Source organism: Pollachius pollachius (genome assembly GCF_949987615.1).
Source record: "Pollachius pollachius genome assembly, chromosome: 4".
NCBI lineage: Eukaryota > Metazoa > Chordata > Actinopteri > Gadiformes > Gadidae > Pollachius > Pollachius pollachius.
Window position 1 is genome coordinate 21,176,538 of NC_136937.1, and position 26,518 is coordinate 21,203,055.

General features: G+C 47.0%; 1 protein-coding gene across 1 annotated transcript in view; it reads left to right on the forward strand.

The window, feature by feature from the left end:
- The window catches only part of LOC307074492 (R3H domain-containing protein 1-like), a 75,777-nt gene that overhangs the window by 38,218 nt on the left and 11,041 nt on the right, over positions 1–26,518 (forward strand). Inside the window, 7 exon segments of the mRNA XM_079734660.1 lie at positions 13,650–13,675; positions 14,090–14,143; positions 15,479–15,750; positions 16,974–17,207; positions 18,277–18,434; positions 21,993–22,388; positions 22,728–22,842. Coding sequence (XP_079590786.1) covers positions 13,650–13,675; positions 14,090–14,143; positions 15,479–15,750; positions 16,974–17,207; positions 18,277–18,434; positions 21,993–22,388; positions 22,728–22,842 — 1,255 coding nt within the window.

A 26,518-nucleotide genomic window follows, 5' to 3' on the forward strand; every position in this document is an offset into this window, starting at 1 on the left:
TGACAAGAGATAGAATCTTCTCCATTAGACCTTCAACCAGGGTGTATCTTGGGATACTCTGTGAAAATTATGGGTCTCTGGAAAAAAGCCAACCCTAACCCTATCACTAACCCTAACCCAAAACCTCAGACCCTCCCCTCTCTGCCCTCGTGGTCAGAGAGGGCCAAGTTTCGGTGTTCGGGTCCCAGTTAGGCCCTAGAATAAGATAGTCAAGTTTCAGGGCGGTAGGACCTTCCTATCTCAAATACTTTCCACCACATTCTGATCCACTTGGTCTTGCAGGCAACACTTCTGAGAGGCGTTGTCAAATAAACAGTCCATTTTGGAAAACTTTTCTTCTGTAAGGGCTAGGACTCCAAATCTCAGATATGTCATTCTCGGGAACCTGGGGAATGTGCGCTTGTGGAGCTTGACCTTACCTTGAACAGTAAGGTAAATGTGCAGGTTATTTAGGTAAATTCAGGTTAGTTTCTGGTCCCCATTTTTGGTTGGATGGAGGTGTAAATTTGTGCCTTAAGTTGTGTAGATACAGCTGGCCTGTGGACAAGTTTTTGAAGTCTGGGGTCAAAAGGTCAAAAGGAGCCCACAGCACGCCCCTTATGAGATAACAAAAAGTTAATGTGAATTTCTCTCATAACTTTTTGTCATTATTAAAGAGAGGCCTGATTCTCAGATATGCATGTAAGATGGTTAGGGTGTAGGTCTGGGAAGAACATCAGGCCAAAATCTTGCAAGCGAGCCACTGGGTGAGGTGCAACGAGATGGAGCACTTGCTGAGTAATTTCTTGTAGGGCTGGAATCCCTAAGTTGATAATTGTATGCGTCCTTTGAGACCCCCGTTGATATAAAAGAGACCCCAGGTCCATAGCTTACTTATTACCTTGGTAATAGGTAACTCAGAAGTTACCTATTGCATCTCTTCCTTTAGGGCTTCGGCCTGCTAATTGAACATTGTAGTATATTTGAATGCCCTCTTTCATAAATATGACACTACCACCACTGCGGCGTGGCAACAATTCTCCATATCCATATGGTGGGGGGGGGGGGGGGCTGCTTGTGGACAGTAGGGGTACACCACACATAAGTAGGGAGCTTGCAATGAGCATTTCAATCACCAGAAATAGTCAATACACACTCAGGGGGAGGAATGACCTCTCACACATGATATCTTAATGGATTATTTCAAATAACCCTGCCTCGTTAAATCAATGAGCTTGATGTTATGCTTTCACGAATAGGTTAAAGGCTGTGTCACTAACAAACATGTCCATGCGCATCTCTCAGAGTGACGTAACTAGCCACCAGACAGTGATTAAAAAAAATGAGTCAAATGAGTTTAAAGATACGGGGGGCGGTCGATGGCAACCACCATAGCAACCATGACATGTCACGTGACGTGGACGCAGGCCCATTGAAAAGATTAGGCCAAAAAAACGTAGGCGTGTCACATGTTTAGAGCCGTTATTGTAATTCATTTTCCGCTGTGGGCAGTTTTACTACAATCCTGTTTGAGACTGGGTTTAAGGGACGTGGTTAGTTTCAGTTTTTGAGGCGGTCTGCTGAAAAAATCTGATAAATCGGATTGTTGTTTTGACGAATCCTGCGAAGCCCGCCCCCCTTCTGAAGTCAAAAATAATCTCCCGATTGAAATACATTGGTTTAATATTGAATTAATTAAATATTAAAATATACATTATATATAGATAAATATACAATTATTTAGTTATAATATTATAAGTAGACCATGTAGCTATTATCGTTATAACAAGATCTGTATCTCACCTTTGACAATCCACTTCCATCAATCCAATCAACAAAGAGGCCAACTAACACAGTGTACTTTCTCTATGTGGAATGTGGTTCAGGTATAACCAGACAATATTTAAATGTTTATAATATAAAAAAAAATAGCCTATACGTAGGCCTACAGCATATCACACATTTGACATGAATATAGAGTTAAACAATTATATGTATAAGGTTATAGGCCGAATTTGGTTAAAATGCAGCCTCTGTTGCATCCGTTGTCTCGTTATACGCTTGATAAGTTAATTATATTAAAATTATTATAACCATGTAGCCTTTATTTTCTTGGCGTTATCATTACATCCTTACTCGTTACATCGATATAAATTATTGTTATAACGACATCTGTATCTCACCATTGACCATCCTCTCGAAAATTATATGAATGAAATTCATATTGATGGTATGGCAATATATCCCTATTCTCGCCCACCCATCTTGAATTTAATAGACCACTTTTGCTGCTTCGAGGAGGTCTGGTGGTCTTCGTATTGTGGTAACCCGGGTCTATCAGCCCCGCCCCCGACCAAGGATCATGAGTCTCTGGGGCTCAAAACTGCCAACAAAGGCACGTTTATTGAATCCGAAACAGAAAAATGGGAAATCCCCCGTCAATGCAAACTATAACTAAAAAGAGTCCGGGCTCCGTGAGCCACTGGGGACGCTGTGGTCGTCCCTCACACGCTGTCCCGGTATCCCGATGGGGAGGTCCCTCCGGGTAGTCCGGTGGTCTCCTCTAGACCGGGTGCTGGGGCAAAGGTCCGTCCGGGTGAGGTGAGGAGTCTCGGTCTGCTCTCCGCTCCTGCATGGGTCACATACCTCCTTCCTTTAGACAATGTCTCCAGTCTGGTTATAAACCTTCTCCTGTGCCTGATTGGCCTCCTTCGCAGGTGTCCCCCGTTTGCGTTGATTGGGGCTGCTCTAATGCAGTTCTTGGCTCCCTCTGGGGGAAAAGGGTGGTAGACTGCCTGTATTAACTGCCCCCTGGGCTTCCAGAGCCGCTGTGTCGGGCCCGGGTTGCCACACTCCTTCACCCTCAGATGAAGCCCCGGGGAGCTTCCGACTGCCCAGAGGCATGCGTCCTGACGGGACAGGGCGTCAGCATTGGCGTGCTCCCGCCCTGGTCGGTGGTCCACTTTGAACCTGTAGTCCTGTAGGGCCAGGAACCACCTTGTCACCCTGGCGTTGGTGTGCTTGGCGTTGGCCATCCACTTGAGTGGGGCATTGTCCGTCACCAGGATGAACTCCCGGCCCAGGAGGTAGTACCGCAGCTTGTCTACCGCCCACTTGATGGCCAGGGCTTCCTTCTCCACGGTAGAGTAGTTTATTTCGTTTGGAAGGAGTTTCCTACTGATGTAGGTTACTGGGTGTTCCTCCGCGCCCCGGACCTGTGAGAGGACCGCTCCAAGGCCCACCTCTGAGGCGTCGGAGTGGACTATAAGGGGCAGAGTAAAGTCAGGTGTTAGTAGGATTGGCTCGGAGCAGAGGGCTCGTCTAAGGAGACTGAATGCCCCCTCTGCTGCCTCCGACCAAGTGACGCGGTCCGGCAGGGCCTTCCGGGTCAGGTCATGTAGGGGGCTTGCCAGAGTGGCGAAACTGGGAATGAATCTTTGGTAATATCCTACCAGACCGAGGAAGGACTTGACCTGCTTCTTGGTGGTGGGGCGGGGCCAGTCCATGATGGTCTTCACCTTGTCCTCCTGGGGGCGGACGTTCCCGTGTCTGACTCTGTATCCCAGGTAGGAGGCCTCCTCCAAGCCCAGGTGACACTTGGTTGGGTTGGCGGTCAGACCCGCCTTCCTCAACTCCCGCAGGACCGCTCGCAGGTGTCTCAGAAGGATATCCCAGCTGGCGCTATGGATGATGATGTCATCTATGTAGGCGGCGGCGTAGGCCCGGTGAGGCCGTAGGAGCTGGTCCATCATCCTCTGGAACGTGGCCGGGGCTCCATGGACGCCGAAGGGGAGGACGGTGTACTGATATACACCCCCGGGGTCGCGAACGCCGTCTTCTCCCGGGCGGTCCGGGTCATTGGCACCTGCCAGTACCCCTTGGTCAGGTCCATGGTGGTGAGGTACCTGGCTGGTCCGAGTCGCTCGATCAGCTCGTCCACCCTGGGCATGGGATAGGCATCGAACTCCGAGACTTCGTTCAGTCTCCTGAAGTCGTTGCAGAATCTGAATGATCCATCTGGCTTCGGGACCAGCACAACTGGGCTGGACCAGGCGCTGTGCGATTCCTCGATCACCCGGAGTTGGAGCATTTTCTCGACCTCCACACGTATGGCGACCCGACGGGCCTCTGGCACCCGGTACGGGGGTACGCGCACCGTGACGCCTGCCGCTGTTCTGATGTCGTGTTGAGCGACCGTTGTTCTCCCGGTTACCTTCACCTGTAGAAGGCTGAGAAGCTCCTTTAGCACACGTGACATAAAACATGACCCTTGGTCTGTTAAAATCTCCCGTGCTATCCCCACCCGACTAAAAAGCATCATTAGCTCCCGGGCTACTGCCTTAGCGGTTGCGGCGCGGAGGGGTAGGGCTTCCGGGTACCGGGTGGCGTAGTCCACCATGACCAGAATATATCGATGCCCTCGGCTGGTCTTGGGGAGAGTGCCCACAATGTCTAGAGCCAGCCGGTCGAAGGGTACCTCTATAATTGGCATCGGTATCAACGGGCTCCGTGTCGGGGGTCTCGGGGCCGTTCGCTGGCACTCCGGGCACGCCTGGCAGTACTCAGTAACATCCCTCTTTATCCCGGGCCAGTAGAACCTGTCTAGGATTCGTTCCCTAGTCTTGTCCATGCCTAGGTGTGCCCCTAAGACGTGTGTGTGGGCCATGAAGAGGACCTTACTGGTATACGGGCGAGGTACCACCAGCTGCTCTATTATTACTCCCCCCTTCTCGGTTACCCTATACAGAAGGCCTGACTTGGTGCAGAAATGTGGGTGAGGTAGGGTACTCACCGAGTCCCTGGCGTGACCGTCGTGAGCGGAAACGTGGCTCCAGGCGTGCTTCAGGGTGTCGTCCTGCAGCTGGGCAGTGGCGAACTGTCCGGGGCCGACCCGACGCACTCGGGGTTGGGGGGAAGTCCGAGAGCTCCGTGAGGGGGGAACTCTCCGTCTCCCCTAACCCAGCCGGCTGCTCCGACGCGGTCATTGTGTCGGGGGTCCCCGGCGGGTCCAGGCGAGGAGTCTCGCCTATCTGGCGGCCTGGCCTGCCTGGTGGGGTGGGGCCATCTCCCCCGGTGACGTCTCCCTCTCCCGACGCCGGGGAGGAGTGTGGTGCCCGGGCTCCATAGGCGTGTCGAACCTGTTGTCGGCGTCGCCTTGGCTGCGGACGGGGCGGTCTGGGTCCTGGCTCCGCGTTCCATAGTCGGTGGAAGATGGGGCAGTCTCTCCCGATTAATAGGGGCACGGGGAGGTCGGGTACGATCCCGGCCCTTACGGTGAAGGCCCCTCGGGGGGTCCGCACGACCACATGGCACGTGTCATAGGTGCGGGTGTCCCCATGCACGCAGGCGACCTCCATCGGCTCCCCCGTCCTTCTGACGGCTAGGTCGGGTCGCAGGAGGGTGACGACACTCCCCATGTCAATGAGGGCCTGAGTGTCCTTGTCGCCCACCCGCGCCGGGAGGTTCGGTGCTCCGGGCTCCTGATGTGCCCAACAGGTGGTGAGTAGGCATGGTCCTGGCCGGCCTTCGCCTGCGAAGGCCGAGGGCATAGACTCGTCCCGGTTCTCCGGGCAATGGCGAGCAAAGTGTCCTATCTTGCCACAGATATAACACCGCCATGCCTCTGTTGCTTCCTGCGATGGGGTCTGCGGTTTCGGCTGATCTATCCGTCGAGGGGGTTCCGGTCCCCGTCGGTCCCTACGGGTCTCGACCGGGCGGGGCTGCGGCCGGATGGCGCTGCTCAGCTGTCGGGCCACCTGCCAGTTCTCCAGCTGGCGGATCAGTTCATCCACCGTGTTCGGGTTGTTGGTGGCGAGGGTTCTCTGGGCGTCCGGTGGTAGCTGGCGGATGGTGTTGTCCAGTAACACCCGATCGAACACGCTGGGGCCATCGTTTCCCGCGAGCCATCTCCTGATGAGCCGAGCGTGCTGAGCGATCTGGGACCTCACGGCGCCCTTGGGGTCGAACCGCCAGTTGTGGAACCGTTGTGGGCCCGGGCCGCCAGGCTATGTCCATAGTACACCAGGACCGCCTGCATGAGGGTCTGGTACTGACCCGCCTGTTCTGGGGGCAAGTCCTGGCTCGCCTGCTGCGCGGGACCCGTGAGGAAGGGGGTCACGATGTGGGCCCACTGGTCCTCAGGCCAACTTTCTCTCCGAGCCGTCCACTCGAAAATCTCCAGGTACGCCTCCACATCGTCCTCTGGTCCTAATTTGGTTAGGCGGCTGGTGGGCGCCGAGATCGGTGAGACCTTGGGGGAGCGCATTTCCAGCCGTCTAACGGCCTGCCGGAGGAGGGCCCTTTCCTCTGCGGCGTCTCCCAGGGCGGCGGCCGCGGCTGCGGCTCTGTCTGGGTTCTGCATGTTCCCGAAAGTAGGGGAAAATAACCCGGTTGTGTGGTCGGATTGCCTGCGTTCTCCACCAAATGTGGTAACCCAGGTCTATCAGCCCCGCCCCCGACCAAGGATCAGGAGTCTCTGGTGCTCAAAACTGCCAACAAAGGCACGTTTATTGAATCCGAAACAGAAAAAAGGGAAATCCCCCGTCAATGCAAACTATAACTAAAAAGAGTCCGGGCTCCGTGAGCCACTGGGGACGCTGTGGTCGTCCCTCACATGCTGTCCCGGTATCCCGATGGGGAGGTCCCTCCGCGTAGTCCTGTGGTCTCCTCTAGACTGGGTGCTGGGGCAAAGGTCCGTCCGGGTGAGGTGAGGAGTCTCGGTCTGCTCTCCGCTCCTGCATGGGTCACATACCTCCTTCCTTTAGACAATGTCTCCAGTCTGGTTATAAACCTTCTCCTGTGCCTGATTGGCCTCCTTCGCAGGTGTCCCCCGTTTGCGTTGATTGGGGCTGCTCTAATGCAGTCCTTGGCTCCCTCTGGGGGAAAAGGGTGGTAGACTGCCTGTATTACCTGCCCCCTGGGCTTCCAGAGCCGCTGTGTCGGGCCCGGGTTGCCACAGTATATAATAAATAAATAAATATATATATATATATATATATATATATATATATATATATATATATATATATATATATATATATATATATATATATTAGGGTGGAGCTTAAACTATAACAAAAGAACTATTTTTTTATTTTTGAAAGTCTTACCCCTCTAATCTGTGCGGCATAATAAAAAAAATGCAAAGTTTGAACAATAAATTCTTATGTTTAGGGGTAGCTCAAGTGCCTCAAAGATTACGAAATTTATAAAAATGCAACGAATTACAAACTCTTAGGAGTATCTCTCCAAATTTATTTTAAACAACACAGTATTAGTGAATTCTTGTTCAGTTTCTAACAACTAATATCAGTCTAACAATGTCCAGCAACCTCTAGATTTATTGTTTTCATGGCAAACCCGAACAGAGTCTGTTTCCTGCTATCAGGATACAATCTGCGATGGTCCTCAACAACTTGCAGCAGGAATTGCAGCTGCGTTTCATCACAGGTTAGTAATCCACTGTACTCCTGAATGAGTGCCACTCCACGTTCAGCTTGGTCATTGACAACATTAAGAGACTCGACAGTTTCTGTAGCCTACTTGTAATCATCCCTGCCACAAGTCCGGATCAACCGCGAGAAATCCATCTGGAAGTTCCATCATTCGGATCGGTTTCATTGACTTCGCTGTGACAAAGTCTTCTAAGTTCTTGTCGTTGAATGAATCCAGAACAACAGTGATTTGCTTGGAATGATCGTGCTCTTGGTCTTCTTCATTCTGCATGGCACTAACCATCCGTCTCTTGGTTGACGAACTGACCCGACTGTCAAAGAAAGCCAAGCCAACAAGTTCCTGTGACAAGTACCATAAGTGTTTAGAAAACTTGCGTGATGTTTACTTTGAAATGGCTGAATGGATTGATGAGTATTCAAGCAGTGACTTCAGTAGCAGCAGGTCACTGTAAGGAGTACCTGATGCCTGAGGAGCAGAGATCCAGGCTTTCAGGTAGACACGTACTGCGAACACACACACATCACGTAACCCTCTCTCTTCTGCGGGAGTCAGTTTGAACTGAGCCTTGAACATCCAGAAATTGAGACTGTATAGAACTTTGGACATCCAACGGGCGTGGTGCATTGCACCAAGTGACATGAATCGCACTTCTCGTGCAGGAGCAGCACCAAGAAACACAGTCACAAGTTCCAAGAATTCTTTATAGACATCTCTTGGTAGACTCTGTTCAAGATGCTTGTTGGCGTAATCAATGGTGCTTTGCTGTATGTCTTCAACAAGACCTGCCACATCATCAGCTGCAATCCCCGGTTCATACTTGGCTGTGTCAATAAATCCCCAGTATTCCTGGAACTGTTTGAAAAGTGGAACCTCAGGAGAAGATGTGGCTCCCATACATACTCGGAACACTGCACCAATTATCAGTTCCATAGTATGGTGCCTACAAGCCAGTGACAAGAGCTCTTTCTCAAGCTTCTGCTCTAGAAGGACACAGGCACCAGCAATCCAACCAGTGTTTGAGCTGGTGGTGTCAAAGCGCATAGCTCGGATGCTGTCTGCTAAGCCCCAGTCTTGAATGTTTCAGAAGACAGCAGCAACCTGAGCCTCCGGATGGAAGCTTGGCAACTGTAAGTAGCTGAGAAATTCCTTTCCCTGAAACCAATACTGGCAGACGATCAACCTTTCCTTTTCCAATTAGATCCAGCATCAGTTTGCCATCCCAATGAACAACAAGAGGAACGTTACCCTGAAACTCTGCCTTTATGTTTGCAGCTCTCTGGCCTCTGTGTTGTACTCGGTTTCGGCGAATTGAGTCTCTGTTAAGAGCAAGTTCATCAATGTTCTGCCCCAAGTTTTTGGAAGTTTGTGCTATGATAAAAGCAGCCTAAAAGCATTTAGCATAATTAGCTTGTTTTTCCCTACTGAACATAAATGCCTTGAACCCTATTTTAATGCAGAAAACGTTATAAACAACTTGGAACAAGTTAGTAACAACCCTACTCACTGATAGATCTACTCAAAGGATTGGACAAACATCTCTATGGTGGAGTAAATAAAGTAAATAAAAAAAATAAAAAGGCGGCTTCAGCTTTGGGGTATCAGAAACTTCATGGCCATTGAGCTACCCCTAAATATTGTTCAATTGTGCTCATATTTTGCCAGATTATTTTTTCTATATATAGGAACAAAATGAGAGAGTAAGAAGATCATATTCCTAAAGGACGAGAACATACAGAGAACACCAGACCTCCTCGAAGCAACAAAATAAATAAATAAATATATAGGCCTATATATGTATAAATATGTATATGTGTGTGTGTATATATATATATGTATATACACATGCATATTTATATTTATTTATTTATTTATTATATACGGAGACCACCAGACCTCTTTGAAGCAACGAAAATGGTCTATTAAATTCAAGATGGGTGCATGGGCGAGAATAGGGATATAGTGCCATACCGTCAATATGAATTTCATTCATATTTATATATAGTCCTTTCACAGATCCCTGTGAGACCAGGTTGACTCGGTCGTTGAAATGGGGATCTGTGTGTGTGCCACGGAATATGAGTGTCATTAACTTGCATTGGGGCAAATTCTGTTGGCATATCACAGACAATTTAAGTGATTCCGTAAGGCCTCCACGGATTTTGAGTTAAGTGCCTGTGGTCGACTCAAGACGGGGATCTGTGTGTGTGCCACGGAATACGAGTGTCATTAACTTGCATTGGATCAAAATCTGTGGCCATATCACGGAAATTGGCGTGTTTCCTTGAGGATTCCACAGATTTTGAGTTAAGCGTCCGTGGTCATTTCACGGAATCCTGTGAGACCAGGTTGGTTAGGTGGAATGGTAACGCCAGCGAGAATCTGATAGACATGGTCTGGTCTCTGTTTCTGATAGACATGGTCTAGTCTCTGTTTCTGATCCACATGGTCTAGTGTCTCTGTTTCTAATAGGCATGGTCTAGCCAACTGCAGCCCGCGGCCCACTTTTGATTGGCCCGCAGCACATTTTAAAAATATAATGTAATATGGCCCTTTTAATTTTTTTTTTAAATTTTTTTATTTTTTTTGCTTGACTTTATTGCATTTCTTAGTTGACCCACTAATGCAGGGGTGTCAAAACTGATTGATTGGCCCGGGGCACGTTTTAAAAATATAATGTAATATGGGCCTTTTAATTTTTAATTTTTTGCTTGACTTTATTGCATTTCTTAGTTAACCCACTAGGTGGAGCTACTGTTCGAACAAGTCAGGCGACTCCCCATTAAAAGAGCAATGAAAGATTTTTTTTCCCGCCAGTGGACGGCAGAACCAAAGAAACAGAAGATCGAAAGTGAGTGCAGAAAATTTCAGCCACGGTGGGAAAATGAATACTTCTTCACAGAAGTCAAGTTCTGTTTAATTTGCAAGGAAAGTGATGAAGGATTGCAATTTACGAAGACACTATGAAACTAAACATCGGAGCAGCTACATGTCTTATACTGGTGCCGAGCAACAAATTAAAGTCAAACAAATGGCAGCAAGCCTGCAAACCCAACAACAGTTTTTTAGCCGGGCCAAAGAACACAAGAAAGCGCCACAATGGCTAGCTATGGGGTAGCAAAACTGATTGCACAACATGGGAAACCTTTCTCCGATGGTGAATTTGTAAAGCAGTGTCTCACAAAAGTTGCTGAAATAATGTGCCCTGAGAAAATGCAGGAATTTAACAATGTAAGCATGTCCAGGAACACAGTTGTGCGGAGAATTGAAGACCTATCAGCAAACGTAAGACACCAAGTGTGGGAAAAAGCCTGTGCATTGGATTTTTGTTAAATTGCATGTGACGAGAGCACAGATGACTCCGACACCGCTCAGCTATTGATATTTTTGCAGGGAGTTGACAACAACTTTTGCACTACGGCGGAGCTGCTTGATCTGAGGAGTTTAAAGGTCCCATGGCATGCTTCTATATGGATGCTTTAATATAGATATTAGTAGGTCCCAAACATAGTATTTGAAGACGTTCCCGAAATTCAGCCGTGGTGCAGAATTACAGCCACTACGAGCCAGTCGCACATTGAGCTTTTCCCAAATGCGCCGTTTCGGTGTCTATAGCTTTAATTGAAATGAGGAGGAGAGAGGCGGGTCAAGGAGGAGGGTGGGGGTGTGTCCCTTAGCAGCTTGCAGCCACGGTACCATGCGCTCTGTTTACAGTGGATGTATCGCAATGGCGAGGCACACACAGCCTTTAGCCGTGTTCTGTAAATATTCTAGAACACACGGGAGTCCTGGAGCTCTATATCTAAATAATATCATATTATACATAGATATCTATATCATATAAAATATATTATCATGGCCAAAAGCTGTGTGAGCCTCCAGACGATATTATGAATCTCAAACGACCGTGTCGGGTTCTCCGACGTCTCTGGTTCTTCCACATCCACATCAATCTGAAGTAGACTGAACCACGACATGGAGGAGAAAGGGATTGTTGCCCGCGATTGTTGACCGCGGTTGTCTCCCGCCAGAGCCTCGCTGCCGAGGGACCACCGCCTCGGCAGCGGTAAGCGGGGCTCAAGCGGGAGACATTCGCGGCCAACAATCCCTTTCTCCTCCATCTCGTGGTTCATGTACTTTAGGGATTCAAAGCCAAAGTTCCTTTCCCCCATTCTCAACCATGGCTGAGATAACCCCCACAGCGAGTCTCGTTGTGGAAATACCAGAGACAAGAGTCTGACGTGTTATGCGCCATAACACCAACAGCAGAACGGTTGTCCAAATAACAAGGAAGTGTACAACACTTGCGTTACAGTCCTGGAGCTCTATATCTAAATAATATCATATGATACATAGATATCTATATCATATAATACATATTATCACGGCCAAAAGCTGTGTGCGCCTCCAGACGATATTATGAATCACAAATGACTTTGTCGGGTTCTCCGACGTCTCTGGTTCTTCCACTTCCACATGAACCTGAAGTAGACTGAACCGCGCGCTGCCTGCTGCTGGCTGCCCGCTGCCAAGTGGTGGTTCTTCGCGGCGGTGGTGCCTCGCGGCAGCCGGTGGCAGGCAGCATGTCGCAGTTCATGTACTTCAGGGAGTCAAAGCCAAAGTTCCTTTCCCCCAATTCCTTCTCAGCCATGGCTGAGATAACCCCAACTACAGTCTCGTTGTGGAAATACAAGAGACGTCAAAGAACCAACGTGTCATGCGCCATAACAACAACAGCAAACACTTGCGTTACAGTGTGTGTAATCACACATTTACATTTAGGGCATATCACACACACACATGTGGCGCTCGCACGGTCGTGTCTCATTGGCAGGCCAAATTGTCTGGGTGGGCTAGGCAGAGAAAGGGGAGGAGCTTAGATCCTTTATGACAACATATGGGACCACATTCCAAATCAGCGTGCTTGAGCCTCCTTTTTTTCAAAGGCACCTAGTGCTCGTTTTACACCGATCGCAAGTTTTAACCACTGGGGGACCATAGGCAGGCTAGGGGAACTCATATTTATATTAAAAAACCTCAGAAAGTGAGATTTTCATGCCATGGGACCTTTAAAGGGCACAACAACGATATAAGATATAAAGGCCAAGTGGCCCGACCCTTCGTAGATTTTTCTGTATGTGGCCCTCAGTGAAAAAAGTTTGGACACCCCTGGTCTAGTCTCTCTTTTTCTGATAGACATGGTCTAGTCTCTTTCTATTTCTGATAGACATGGTCTGGTCTCTCTCTTTTTCTGATAGACATGGTCTAGTCTCTCTGTTTCTGATAGACATGGTCTGGTCTCTCTGTTTCAGATAGATATGGTCTGGTCTCTTTCTGTTTCTGATAGACATGGTCTAGTCTCTGTTTCTGATAGACATGGTCTGGTCTCTCTGTTTCTGATAGACATGGTCTGGTCTCTCTCGGTTTCTGATAGACATGGTCTGGTCTCTCTCTGTTCCTGATAGATATGGTCTGGTCTCTCTGTTTCTGATAGACATGGTCTACTCCAGTATTACTCATTTCGCGGCTCGCAAGCCACATGCGGCTCGCCAAGCCTGTATTTGCGGCTCGCATGGCGGTAAAAATATACAGTGATATGATCATGCAGTGAATACAGATATTTAAAAAAACAATACAAACAATTATTTTAAAAATAAATCAACAGCGGCCTTACCAACCAACAGCTTATTCTTCAATAGCTTCCATGTTATGTGACCCAGTGTCTCCACATTATTCCAGAAAATAGCACACAGTCACACAAGTCTTAATTTTCCTCTCAAAGTGCACCAGATTGATGCATTCCAGGTTAAAAGGTACCAAATTTTCTTCCGGGGGAGCATGCCCCCGGACCCCGCTAAGGACCGGGTTCCCTCCACAGTTTCACAAAATTCTGTGGGAAACACTGCTTCAGGGAGGACATATTATTAAGCAGGCATACTTATTTATGACTGGATTTATAGCTTTTGATACTTTGCGGTAAAAATGGCTCTCCTGTTGACGTCGTCCTGTCAGTGCGGCTCTCCTGAAAAAAATAGTGAATACCACTGGTCTAGTCTCTCTCTGTCTCTGAAAGACATGGTCTGGTCTCTCTGTTTCTGATAGATACTGTCTGGTCTCTCTCTGTTTCTGATGGACATGGTCTGGTCTGGTCTCTCTGTCTATGAGAGACATTGTCTAGTCTCTGCTTCTGACAAGTTTTTCTCTCTCTTTCTCCTCAGGGGGATCATCTGATTTTCAGTTCAAGGTGAGCCATTTAAATCTCAACCACAGTTCGCCATAACTAAAAAATAGGATAAAAAACTATTACCCTAACTATTGAAATCGTGTCTACTTAATTTTTTTCAATAAAAAACACTGCTCAACTATGACCTTCTTTGAATTGAATTAGATTAGTCATTTTTGCTTTGTGTATTTCTGGAGATTTGTGAGAGCCGAAAACACAGTGGCCTCTACTTGTTATAATACACTTTTCAATGCAACGGTGGTTCGGAACCGCCTTGTATTGCTTTGTTTTTTATTTGTCTCGGTACAAGTATGATCTAATTTGGAAGATCTGTCTGATGTGATAGTACAGCTCCTCTTTCCCATTCATCCTGGTCCCCTCAGGCTTGCCGTAGCTCGCTAAATTATGGCTCTCTCTCCCTCTCTCCCTCCAAAGGAGCCAGGAGAAAGAGACTGGCAAGAGCAGCCAGCAGCGACGCCAGCTCTTCAGGTACAACACCTTGTCACCAATTATTCCAAGCATCCTTCCAGATTGTTCCCCACCCTCCTAACTTCCCCCCTCACACTGTCTCTTCTCTCTGTCTGTTTGTCATCTGTCTGTCTCTTATGCTCTGTCTCTCTGTCTGTCTCTACCATGCTCTCTCTCTCTCTCTCTCTCTCTCTCTGTCCGTCTGTCTGTCAGTCTCTCCCATGCTCCCTCTCTGTCTGTCTGTCTGTCTGTCTGTCTCTCCTATGCCCTCTTTCTCTCAGCCTGTTCCCCCTTTGTCTGTTCTGCTCAGTCTTTATTTGTGATGCGTGAAAATACTCATGGTCTCATCTGACACCATAACAAATTATACATGCTCTTTCTATCTTTTCTGTCCTTATTACAACAAAAATTTGCAAAGTAGCAAACTAAACATTTTGTGATGTTTTTTCTGGGATAACTTGTTCAAGGTCCTGATATTTGGTTTGTTATTTTTCATGGGGTTATTCCACCAACATCATGTTCCTTTATGTGACTGTTTCACTGCAGTCATCAACTTTGGGTGACAGTTATTTGAAGAACTGTCAAAAAAAATAAAAGAATGAAACCCATTCATTCGATCAACCCAGGGATATTCTTTATTCTTCTGCCTATAAATCAATTTGGTCTGTGGAGTCTGTGAGAAAATCTAATAATTTTCCAAATAAAAGTGTTGCCTGCAGTCAAAGAGTTACATGGTGACAGGTTTAGGAGTATGTGATATTTATATTCCTTTAAATTGAGACCAAACATCAGACTTAATGCAGTATTCTAATATACCATGTTATATGCTGATGGTGTAACGCTTAGGTTATGCTAAAGATATGCTAAACTATGCTAAACTGCGCTGAAGCGTGCCATGTGCTGTTCACCTTTTACGTATCGGGATTTAACCTACTCTTCCTCCTCTTCCTCCTTCTCCAAATTTTTCATCCTCCTCCTCCTTTTCTTCTTTATCATCTTCTCCCTCCTCAACCCTCCTACCCCATCTCCTCCTCCTCTTCCACCACTTGTCTTTCTCTTTCCTCCTCCTCTTCCTCTTCCACCACTTGTCTTTCTCCCTCCTCCTCCTCCTCTTCCCTCCTCCTCCCTTTTCTCACCCTGCCTCCTTTTCCCTCATCCTCCTCCTCCTCCTCTCACCCTTCCTCCTCTTCCCTCCTCCTCCCTCCTCTCACCCTTCCTCCTCCCCCTCTCACCCTATCTCCTCCTCCCCCTTCCTCCTCTTCCTTCCTCCCCCTCTTACCCTTCCTTCCTCCTCCTCTCACGCTTCCTTCCCTTCCTCCCTCCCCCTCTCACCCGTCCTTCTCCTCCTCCTTCCAGCAGGCGGCAGTCGGGTTGTTCCGGCGCCAGTTGCCAGAGCAGCTCTGAGACGGAGGCGTCGCGGCCCGTCGACCCGCCCCCCTGGAGTAGCACCGACCACCCCGAGAGCTCCCAGCGGCCCCCTCCTCCTCCCCCGTCAGGAGGACCACCTGCACCGCCGGCCTGGGGCGGCGCCGGGGTCGCCAGGCCCAGCGACCTCAGCGGCCGTGTGCCCGGACCCGTTATGGTGCGTGGAGACAGCACCGCGAGCAGCAAGAGCACCTGGAAGACAGGTAAGAACAGGACCGGATCACTGGACTGGACTGGGACAGGAACGACTGAGATTAGATTAGATTAGAATAGTATGGTTTATAGTCTAATTTAGTCCCATCTAGCACAGGAGTGGGAATCACAGGGTACCTCCCTCAAGTTTCCTTCATTCATGTGTTGAGCGCCACCTCGAGGAGCAGGGAATTGTCCTTAATTTATTGATTAAAATATCTATATTTTGGGCAATATTTCTGTCAAAATATATAGGAATAAAGTAATAATAATAAATGCAAAAAGTTTTTAGAAAAAATATAGATATTTGGCACCAGTGTATTTTCTTGTATCGCACAAATATAGTACAGTCTAGACAGGAAAGACATGGACTGGACAGGCATAGGACAGGATGAGATTAGACCAGACTAATCTTAGATTGGACAACGCCAGCAACCAGACTAAACTAGACAAAATTTAGATTAGACTAGACTAAATTGGGCAGGAGCAGACGAGATAGAACTGGATGGGAACAGGAGCAGACTAGCCGACAGTGTGATATTCAGATCACATTGCAGTTGAACGAAGACAAACACACCACCTCATGAGATAGTCCTCTCTCCTCCCCTCGCTGCGGAACATTCAGAGTGCAAGACAACGCCGCCCTTCTTCTCCAGTTACCCCCCCCATTCCCACGTCCCCCCGCCCCCCCACTGACCCTGAAACCACCTTGTCCCACTTAAATATCCCTCTCCCGCCCTCCCAGCCCCCGCCACTCTTCTAACAGACAAAAGACCATAAAGAAAAAGAGTGAATGGTTGTTTGCTGTGGGCTCCAACTCTAAAGAGGCAGGGTTTATTGTTGAAAGAGCTGATCAATGTTGTGTCAATACCGCGGCGGCGCAGAGAGGTAGAGCGATGATCGATCGCCGTTCAGATCAACGTTCCAAGCCTTTATTGTCGTTTTTCCATCTTCATCTTCGCAAAAACAGATTCTCTTTTGTGGTGTGTTCAAAGACGCGATTAGACACAACAATGAGTGTGTATTATGGGGACCGTACACACGTTTCCCTCTTCCTCCTCCTCCTCACTGGTTCCGGTTGTCAAACATCCTCTCAATGAGGAGATTATAAACACTCATTAAATGAAAAAAGGAATTGATTTGCAGCTCTAACCCTTTCTAATTAGTTCATTCTTCCATGGCCTGTAACCTTGAAGTCTATCCTCCTCCTCCTCCTCCTCCTCCTCCTCCTTAGGGTCCGACTCCTCCAGTAGTATGGTCCCCTGCTCTCTGTCGCGGCTCCTCGTGGCCCAGCCTCCTCCCAGAGCCCATCCCACCTGCGTCTGCCCCTCCCAACGCCATGGCAACGCCAGGGGCCCCAAGAGCAACCCTGTGGAGGGCGTGGCTCTGGCCAGCTTCTACGTGCTTCCGTTGGACAGTGCGGTGGCGGGGATGATGCCGGCCAGCGTTCTGGTCAATGTGCACACAGGTGGGTTCAGCTGCAGAAGATGCTAGGGCTGGAACAGGCAGACCAACCAGCCAGTTGTTGAGGCCATCAACATCTTATTGATAAGCATATCTAATACTTTTGGCCCCATTGCTCTTGCAGAAGACTAGCCGTTTGAAGTGTGTGTATAAATGTAATGTAGCCTTCTTACCCCTCACGTGGGCGGCATGTGGCTCAGGAGGTAGAGCGGGTTGGTTGGTAACCTTAAGGTTGCCAATTCGATCCCCGGCTCCTCCTAGCCGGGGATCGAGTGTCAAAGTGTCCCTGAGCAAGGCACCGCACACTGACTGCTCCCGACGTGCGGTCTGTTGCCCTGTGTGGTTGAGTCTGCCCTCGGTGTGTGAATGTTTGAATGAATTGGTGAATGTTATTGTAAAGCGCTTTGAGTGGCCACTTGTTAGAAAAGCGCTGTAAATGCAGTCCATTTACCATTTACCATGTTGAAAGGTTCCGTTACATTTGGTGAGAATCCCCTTGGTCTTCTGCCTGATGATTCATGTGAATGTATGAATGTGTCACCATCACCGATCGGAATGGTATTCTTTTGGATGAGGCTACTACTATGATATTTGTGTGGATAAGGGTTATGGTGTGGTTTCGGACTATCAGATTTTGCAGTGGGCTGTGGTAGGGCTGCTTGATTATGGGAAAAATCACAAAAAAATTATTTTGGTAAATATTGAAATCACGATTATTCAAACGATTATTTTTGAGTTTGAAAACATGATGCAATATTCAGCATTTCTCTCCAAAAAAGTTTTTAACTGAAAAACTTTGTAACTTTAAACTTTGTAACTGAGAAATTTTGCCTTAAAAAATATATAAAATGGTCCAATATAAAATGTTCAAATCGAAAATGATGTGAAGATATGTATCTAGCTGTTCTGCGATTTCTATAAAACATTGAATGAATAAAAAAAGAAATCATTTGACTCTAAAATCGTAATCACAATAAAATTTTGATTAATCGCCCAGCCCTAGGCTGTTGGCCTGGAGTCGGATCAGTTCTGGGTCCCCTGCTCCGTCTCATTGTGGACCCTCCTCTCCACAGGCCAGCCCATCCTGGGCCCAGACAGCAGCATGACCATGCACGGTGGCCCGGGCCCCGCGCCCACCACGGGACGGGGCCAACAGCCAATTAGGCATCCCCCCGCCCAGCCCATCCACCTGGCAACCCAGCAACAGCCGCCCATTCAGCTGCACACCCAGGTTGGTTGTTCTTTTCTTTTCTTCTTCTTTGCAACTTCTAGTTTTCCACCCGGCGTCGCCGGGTGTGGTCGGGTTCGAGGTGGAACGGAGTTCTGAGATGGTAGTGAGTAATGGACCAATCGGAGGCGGAGGGTTGGTTTTAGGGGGAAGCAGTGTAGGTAATGGGGATGGATCAAATGTGAGATTGGTGTTGCCGATCCCGGTTTGAAGCTATACATACTGTATAGAATCCAGTGTCAGGTTTTGGAGGGGTAGGGGTTTCCATTGGAAACAGCAAGTATGGCTGCTTGATTATGGAAAAAATCATAATCACGATTATTTTGGTCAATATTTTTAACACGATTATTCAAACTAATATTTTTGAGTTTGAAAACATTTTTTCAGCATTTCTCTCCAAAAAAATCGCACAGCGAGTTGACGTACACATTTTCCATACATAGACCATTGTGTGGCGCAGCGCCACAGAATCAACACCGAGCACCACAAATTGATTCCGCTTCTTTTTTATATTCTTTTATTTTTTAATATAAATATCGTTCCGTTCATTCATCTCCTCATAGCACTGTTTCTCCCTGACATTCTCGTTCACACACGCATACGCACACGAACATGCACATACAGAGACAAGCGCGCATTCATGCCAGTGATGCGCGGGTGCACTTATAAATAGGGATGCACCGATTTTGGCCGATACCGATATCCGATATTAATTTTGCTGTTATGGCCGGTAACTGATATTTACCGATATCGATATATGTTTTTTAAAAAAAGTTTCTGAGATAATAACATTTTGTACAGACTGAAAATCATGCAAACTGAATTTTTGAATGTCTTCCTTTATTTTCAGAATGTATTTAACTTCCAAATTACAAGGTTACAGGGCTACCAATAAAACAAAAGTAACCAACCTTTACCAACCAACCTATACTCTAGGGCAGAGGTCTTCAACAGGGGGTCCTCGACCCCTAGGGGGTCCGCAGAGGTACTGCAGGGGGGTCGCGAAAGTTTTGGTTGATTAGACATTTTTTTATATTGCCCCCATTTTTTCCACAAATTGAAATGTCTTTAAATACACATTAAGCTGAATCCAACACACTAGCCGCGTTTACATGGACACTTTTGATCCGATTTCTAATCAAAATAGATCTATTCCTATCATGCGATCCGAATGTACTATATATATGGCATTTACAAAAGTGGTAAGCGTACGTTCGTACGTACGCAGGGTCTCTCGCGCACACCTGACACATCTGGACTAGCTGCGACATTTTTATGCATTTGATTTTAATGAAAGCCCAGCAGGAGAGAGCTTTTCTCTGCCTGCTCCTTCAATTAAGAAGAAGGACACCACAGCGACGTCAGTTTCTCGTCCGGTCTTTATATCTACCCCCTCCTCCGCCGCAAACAATACGTATTTGGATGAGAGTGCGCAGCGAAGACTGTTGGGAGAGAGTGTTGTTATGTAAGGGATAATGTACAGAACGCCGGTCATTATCGGGAAAATAAGTGATCAGCAGAAAAATAGTCCGCCAAAGACGTTGACGTCGCTTAGCAACCGGACACGCTGGGGTTGATAAGTTACCGGACTACTCGCGGAGTGATAAGAACGACACTAACAAACATCACTAATTTTCGTTTCCACATTTATGTTTTAAAAATGTCCATTTGAATTGCTTTTATGCATGATTACATGCAATTGACAGACATTGTTGATCTTGGCAGGTATCAGCTTATTATGTAATGTTATTTCTATGAATGGCATTGGCATGGCCAACCTACTCACTGTACCTTGCACATGTTTAAAAGGAAAACATGAATATATGTGAATATCTTAGTATTGAATGCAAAATAACAAGGTACATTTATACATGGCACTATAGGACCAGTTTGATGTAAAACACAATTTTATACAATATATAAGTAGTGGGTCCCCGCTCCATTTCTCCATCAGTTTGGGGATCCTTGGCCTGGAAAACGTTGGCCTGGAAAAGACCCCTGCTCTAGGGTCTATAGCATATATACAGTTTAATTCATTTTTCACAATTTACCAGCTCTCGTTTGAAGAATAATCACCGCTCCATTCGTTTCAATGGGAATCGCAACGGTCTATACTTTCAACATAATGTGTACATATTTATAATTCGAAATTCGTCCCAGCATTTATACCACAGATACTCTGGCATCTATAGCATATAACCGCATTGTCTGATTACAGTTTAATTCATTTTTCACAATTTACCAGCCCTCGTTTTGAAGAATAATCACTGCGCCATTGGTTTCAAAGGGAATCGCGACGGTCTATACTTTCAACATAAAGTGTACATACTTATAAATTGAAATTCGTCCCAGCCTTTATACCACAGATACTCTAGGGTCTATAGCATATAACTGCGTTGTCTGATTACAGTTTAATTCATTTTTCACAATTTACCAGCTCTCGTTTTGAAGAATAATCACTGCGCCATTCATTTTAATGGGAATCCCGACGGTCTATACTTTCAACATAAAGTGTACATATTTATAATTCGAAATTCGTCCCAGCCTTTATACCACAGATACTCTAGGGTCTATAGCGCATCCGCCGTGTTGATAAACGAATAATCCCCCAATACACATGGCCAAATCCCCCTCCCCCTCCTTCTCCCTCTCCCGACACACAAACAGAAACTAGAGGATATCGTTGTGGAAATCGGCCTAATTTTACTCATCGGACGATGCAGATATGTTAAAAAATGACAAACATCGGCCGATACCGATATTAATTCCGATATATCGTGCATCCCTACTTATAAACAGCTGATCGCCCGTTCCTCCTCTCAACACGCCTATCAAAGGAAAACCCGAAGCAGCGGGATATTTGGCACAGAGAAGACAGTCGGCGACCGTTTTACCAAAAGTTTAGTATGATATACTGTGCTCAAAAACACCTGCCCAAAGTGATTAACTCAGAAAAGATAATGTTAGCGCTTATTTACATTTACATTTAGGGCATTTAGCAGACGCTAAATGCTCATGAGTTATCCATGAGTGAAAAATAGAATTGGTCATTTCAAGACATCAGAGATCACTTAAATTGACTTGGGGTCTTTCAGATGAAGATTGCTTCATTTGGATTTCAGACTTTGTCAGATTAACTGGTATTAATTGGATTTGATTATCGGGTTTGTTAGATCAAAGCAATGCTTAACTTTACATAGCCATCGGGGTGAACCGGTAAGTACTGTAATATGGTACCTGAAATACCTTATTTTTTATGTCTCCATTAGATCATCTGAACCGTATATTAATTACAAATTATTGTCTTCTCATCTAGGAATTATGTTATTATGGCTAGTTAGTGAACTTGCACTCGCTGAAATACTCGTACTCATTGCCACTTGTTAGCCTCTCATTCTTTTCCCTGTTCATTACTAGTTAACCTAGCATTCGGTTGCGTATTTGTAATTTGTTTGCATATTTATCACTTGTTTTCATATGGGTCATTCTTTAGCGTACCTAATTCATTGTCGTTGAATGAGTGTCCTGTCTCTAAGAGAGTGTTGATGTCCCCGTGTCCAGGCCGACGCCCTCAGCGCACACTTCGGTCACATGACCCTCACGATGCGCCAACCTCCTGAAGGTGGTGGTGTGGTAGGCATGGTCCAGTCTCCCCCGGACTCCCACCACTGTCAGCCCCCTCTCCCCTACCACCTCCACCATCAAGCCCAGCACCCCCACACCATCAGGAACACCAGCCATCCACTGGCCAGCTATCTCGTGGCCGGGGCCCTCTCAGGGGCCCCCCCATCGCCAACCCAGAACGCTGCCTCTGCTGCCCACCTCTACCACCATCACCACCAGCACCACCAGCAGCCCTACCCTGGCCCCAGCACACCAGGGCCTGGGGGGTTACAGGCGGTGATGAACCAGTCCGTCCTCCAGCAGCACACCTACATCCAGCCCCCGGTCCAACAGGTAGGATCCTCCCTCCAACGGGCTTTAGTCCTGGTCACATGGTTCTGTAAACGGGCACTCACCTCTCTACCCTCTGCCTAGTGAGGTTTGGCTCCTGGGTTATAGTTAGCTGGCACTATTCTTTCACCGTGGTGCTATAGCTCTACCACTAGGCCAGGCGAAATGTAGATACAAAACGCTAATTAAAAAAAGAAAATCAGGATTCAAATCAGGATGAGAGACGCCATATCAAAATACTGTCATTGAATACAGAGTCTTAATCTCAACCAGTCATCTCAACCAATCTCAAGTCAGTTTAACCTGTATTTTTACCTTTATTTTTGGTGTTGCCTCTTGCAGGTGAACTCTTACTACTGTGCCTCAACACACTACGCCCACCCGACCAATCAGCAGCAGCCATACCAAGCGCCCCCCAACACCCCTCTCACCGCCTACAGCTGGCCCCAGGAGCAAGGTACACACTAGGGGTGTGAACGGTTGCAAAAAATTGTAAACGGTTACACAACCCCTTTTTTTTTTCCGTGTACACAGTTAACCGTTTTTTTTATTAATTAATGATTTTTTTATTTTTTTTTAAAGTGGACCGCAGTCGCGCTTATAGGGGGATTATTTGTTTATCAACACGGTGGATGCGCGAGCAGAATGATCGCAAAAAGAAAATTTGTTTGACCGGTTGCAATGGTTATCTCTGTGTGGTTAATTTGCAGTTGCGGTGTTAATTAGGATGTTGTCAGCTTACTATTACATTAAACTGTAATCAGACAACGCGGTTATATGCTATAGACCCTAGAGTATCTGTGGTATAAAGGCTGGGACGAATTTCGAATTATAAATATGTACACTTTATGTTGGAAGTATAGACCGTCGCGATTCCCATTGAAACAATGGCGCGGTGATTTCTTTTTTTTTTTACGTTTTTTTTACGGGTTTTTTACGGTTATGATTTACTAACCGGTTACATGTGTACCCGTGCACACCCCTAGTACACACACACATGGGCATGCACGCACACACTTTTAGATTTTGAGTGTAAAGCTCTTTCATGGTGTCATTAGATCAGTTCTGATTTGTTCCTTGGCCCCCCTCCTTGCACAATGTTTTCATAATCAACAGACCCCCCTCCCCCCACTGTTTTTAGTCAAAAGACCCGATATCTGTGCCTTTCAGATGTTTATTTATTTATTTTTAGATTTGTTTTATTCATCAAATATCTCCCCTGGCTGTCAGCCGTCTTATTATTTGGTTTCTATTCAGCTTTTTTTTGTTCAGTCCTTGTATTTTTTACCCCCTATGAGAATGTCAATAGTTTGGCTCCTTCTTGACGGCTTCCTATTCCAAATCTATTTTCTTGCTCCCTGCAAGAAAATAGATTTTTCTGTCTCTCTCTCTCTCTCTCGCTCTCTTTCTCTCTTGCCCCACTCTCTCTCTCGCTCTCTCTCTCTTTCTCTCTCTCTCGCACTCTCTTGCTCTCTCTCTCTGCCTCCTTGTCTTATTCACAACCTCGTGTGATGCTGTGGCACAATTTGTCTGCACAACTTCTCCCTCCCGGCCCCCCTGCTGTGAAAGACCAGCGACAATTACAGCCACCGCTTCCTTCCCTCACCAACCAATCGACATTATCTCGTCATTATCACACACACACACACACACACACACACACACACACACACACACACACTCACACACACATCTAGAGGTATGTGGGGAGCCCTCTAAAAAAAAACTAAAAGCTTATCTTCCTCATTCCACCAAAGTTTCACAATTAGCGGAAAATCTGAAGATGTATAAGTTTGAGTTTTTTAGCGCTGTCTTGGACCAGAGTGTGTTCCAAAATTACAAAAAACAAGGTTTTGATTTTTGGATTGTATGCTTTGATTTTCTTGGCCTCACTAGCAATCACTCAATACTCACTCAATATCCGATCCATCCCGCAAACGCAGCCAACCGGTGTGGAACTGGATGGAAGCTTGCTTGAGAACAGGATTGAACTGGGGAGCGGGACGCGGGGCCGGAACACTGCCTGAGAGGTCCGTAACGATTCTCACAGTGAACCGGTCTCTTTTCCCGCCCCCTGCTGCTCAGCGACAACACAAGACACTGGAAACGTCCATATATGGAGATCTCTGCGCTTGGCAGTGAACCCAAAACCATTTATTGTTGTTTTAGTTGGGTTATATGCAGGGGTGCACATAACTTTTTTTAGTGAGTTACTCAGGTGAGTACCGGGAGATGGTGTTTGGTATGCACCCCAAACATAGCCCCACATGTAACATCTGATATTATGATCTTACCCAGTTTCACTAAGGAGATTCCATTTTCAATACACATCTTCTTAAGCACAGCAGTGTTTTTTGCTCCACCTTTTTTTATAAAACTGCAGCAGCTTGACCACGGAGCGTTTGAATATCTCACAGTAAGGAACGTTGCAATCAGCTGATTCTGTGCAGTTCTCCAGTCTATCTGCAGTGCACAGCGCACATGAGCGCACATTTCAGTGCGCTTATCATTCGTTTCGAGCCACGGCACATCTTGCCTTGGCGCCACTTTTCGAGAAAAAATATTTTCTTCTGCTCCTGCTCCGTTTGCCTTTTCTTTGCAGGTGGCGAACACCAAAGTATCTGCTCAATGTATTTTGTTTTTTTCAATTTCTTTCGAACTTCTGTTAGTTACGCAAAAGCGTTGTAGTGACACAAGTGACATTACGCATCCCTGATTATGGGCACGCATGCATATTTGCGTACCGGTTGTGTGCACCCTTGGTTATATGTCTTATATGATCATCAACATAGTAAATTATGCCATTTGGTCACGGTTATTAAAATAAGACAAATTTTGATTAAGACAAAAATTTGTGAACGCTCCTCTCCGAGCAACAGAGGCATTGATTTTGTTAAGTCAAACTGGCTTCACACATTGTTTCCGAGAGAGGGTTAATCCTCTCGGACACTTCCCGGGTCATTTTAGGTTGTAGCCAAGGGAATAACCCGCCTACCTCTTCCTCTCTGAGCCCAAAGAGCTTTTTCTGTTCATTTTTGTTTGAATTCGAGCAGAAATCGGGTTTCACTTACACGTCCTCATGATAAAACGTACACATTCCATGACCCATTTACAACGGCCACCTAAAGTCCTGTCCTCTACAACCAGCACGCTGCAGTCTGACGTCAGTGCGGGCGTCCGGACCGCAGTGGGACGGCTCAGTGTTGAGTGTAGCCCTTAACCAAATTGCGCTGGGTGTGCCAAAAGAGGGGTCACAATGGCGTCCCCCACGTGCAAGTGCACCGCAGCGGAGCAGCGGGAGTGGGGCGTGGTGGTGGGCGCGTTCGATTCCGCACTCATTTCATGCTTGGTTTGCTGCTCAAGGTAGAGGGCGGGCGGCCGTAAAAATAGACCGCCCACACGGACAGCATTGGTGGTGTTGGTGTGGGCTCTCCTATTTCTCGTTCTCTCTCTCTCCTTCCTTCCTTCTCTCTTTCTCTCTCTGTCTCTCTGACTCTGCCTTGCCTCTCTCTCTCTCTTGTTCTCTCGTTCTCTCTTTCTCTCCTTCCTTCTCTGTCTCTCTCTCCCTCTCTGTCTCTCTCCTTCCTTTCTTCTCTCTCTCTTGCTCTCGCTCTCTTCTCCCACACCCCCTGTCCAGCTCTACCGGTGCGTGGTCCATGCGTCTTGTTTCGTGAGGGACCGTTTTTTTGTGTTTCTGTTTCACTCTCACCTTCATCTCTCTGTCACCTTGACTCCCGGGCGTCGCTCTCCGTTTGGCCGGGGAAGGAATGGCGGTCGAATCATCTTTTTCCTTTTTGGGATTTATTTTCTGGACAGTCATTGCAAACTTTGTTTTTGTTTGAACTACCGGCCTGTCAAAATAACTGGCTGCCGTTTATCTCAGTGCTGAAGACCACACACACACACGCACACACCTTCCGCCCATCTCTGCTCTAATGATAGTCATTGAGTCATTGTCCCCTGTCACCGTGGCATTTAGACCGTTTTTCTCCAGGTCACAGCCATAAAATAAATGGCTTTGACTCACTCGATCGTCCCCGACACTTGCGTTCCCATCGTGACGGACACGGCGTTCCTCTCACTGCTTCCCAAACTCTCCACTCTTCTTACTTTATCCCCTATTCTCACTGCCT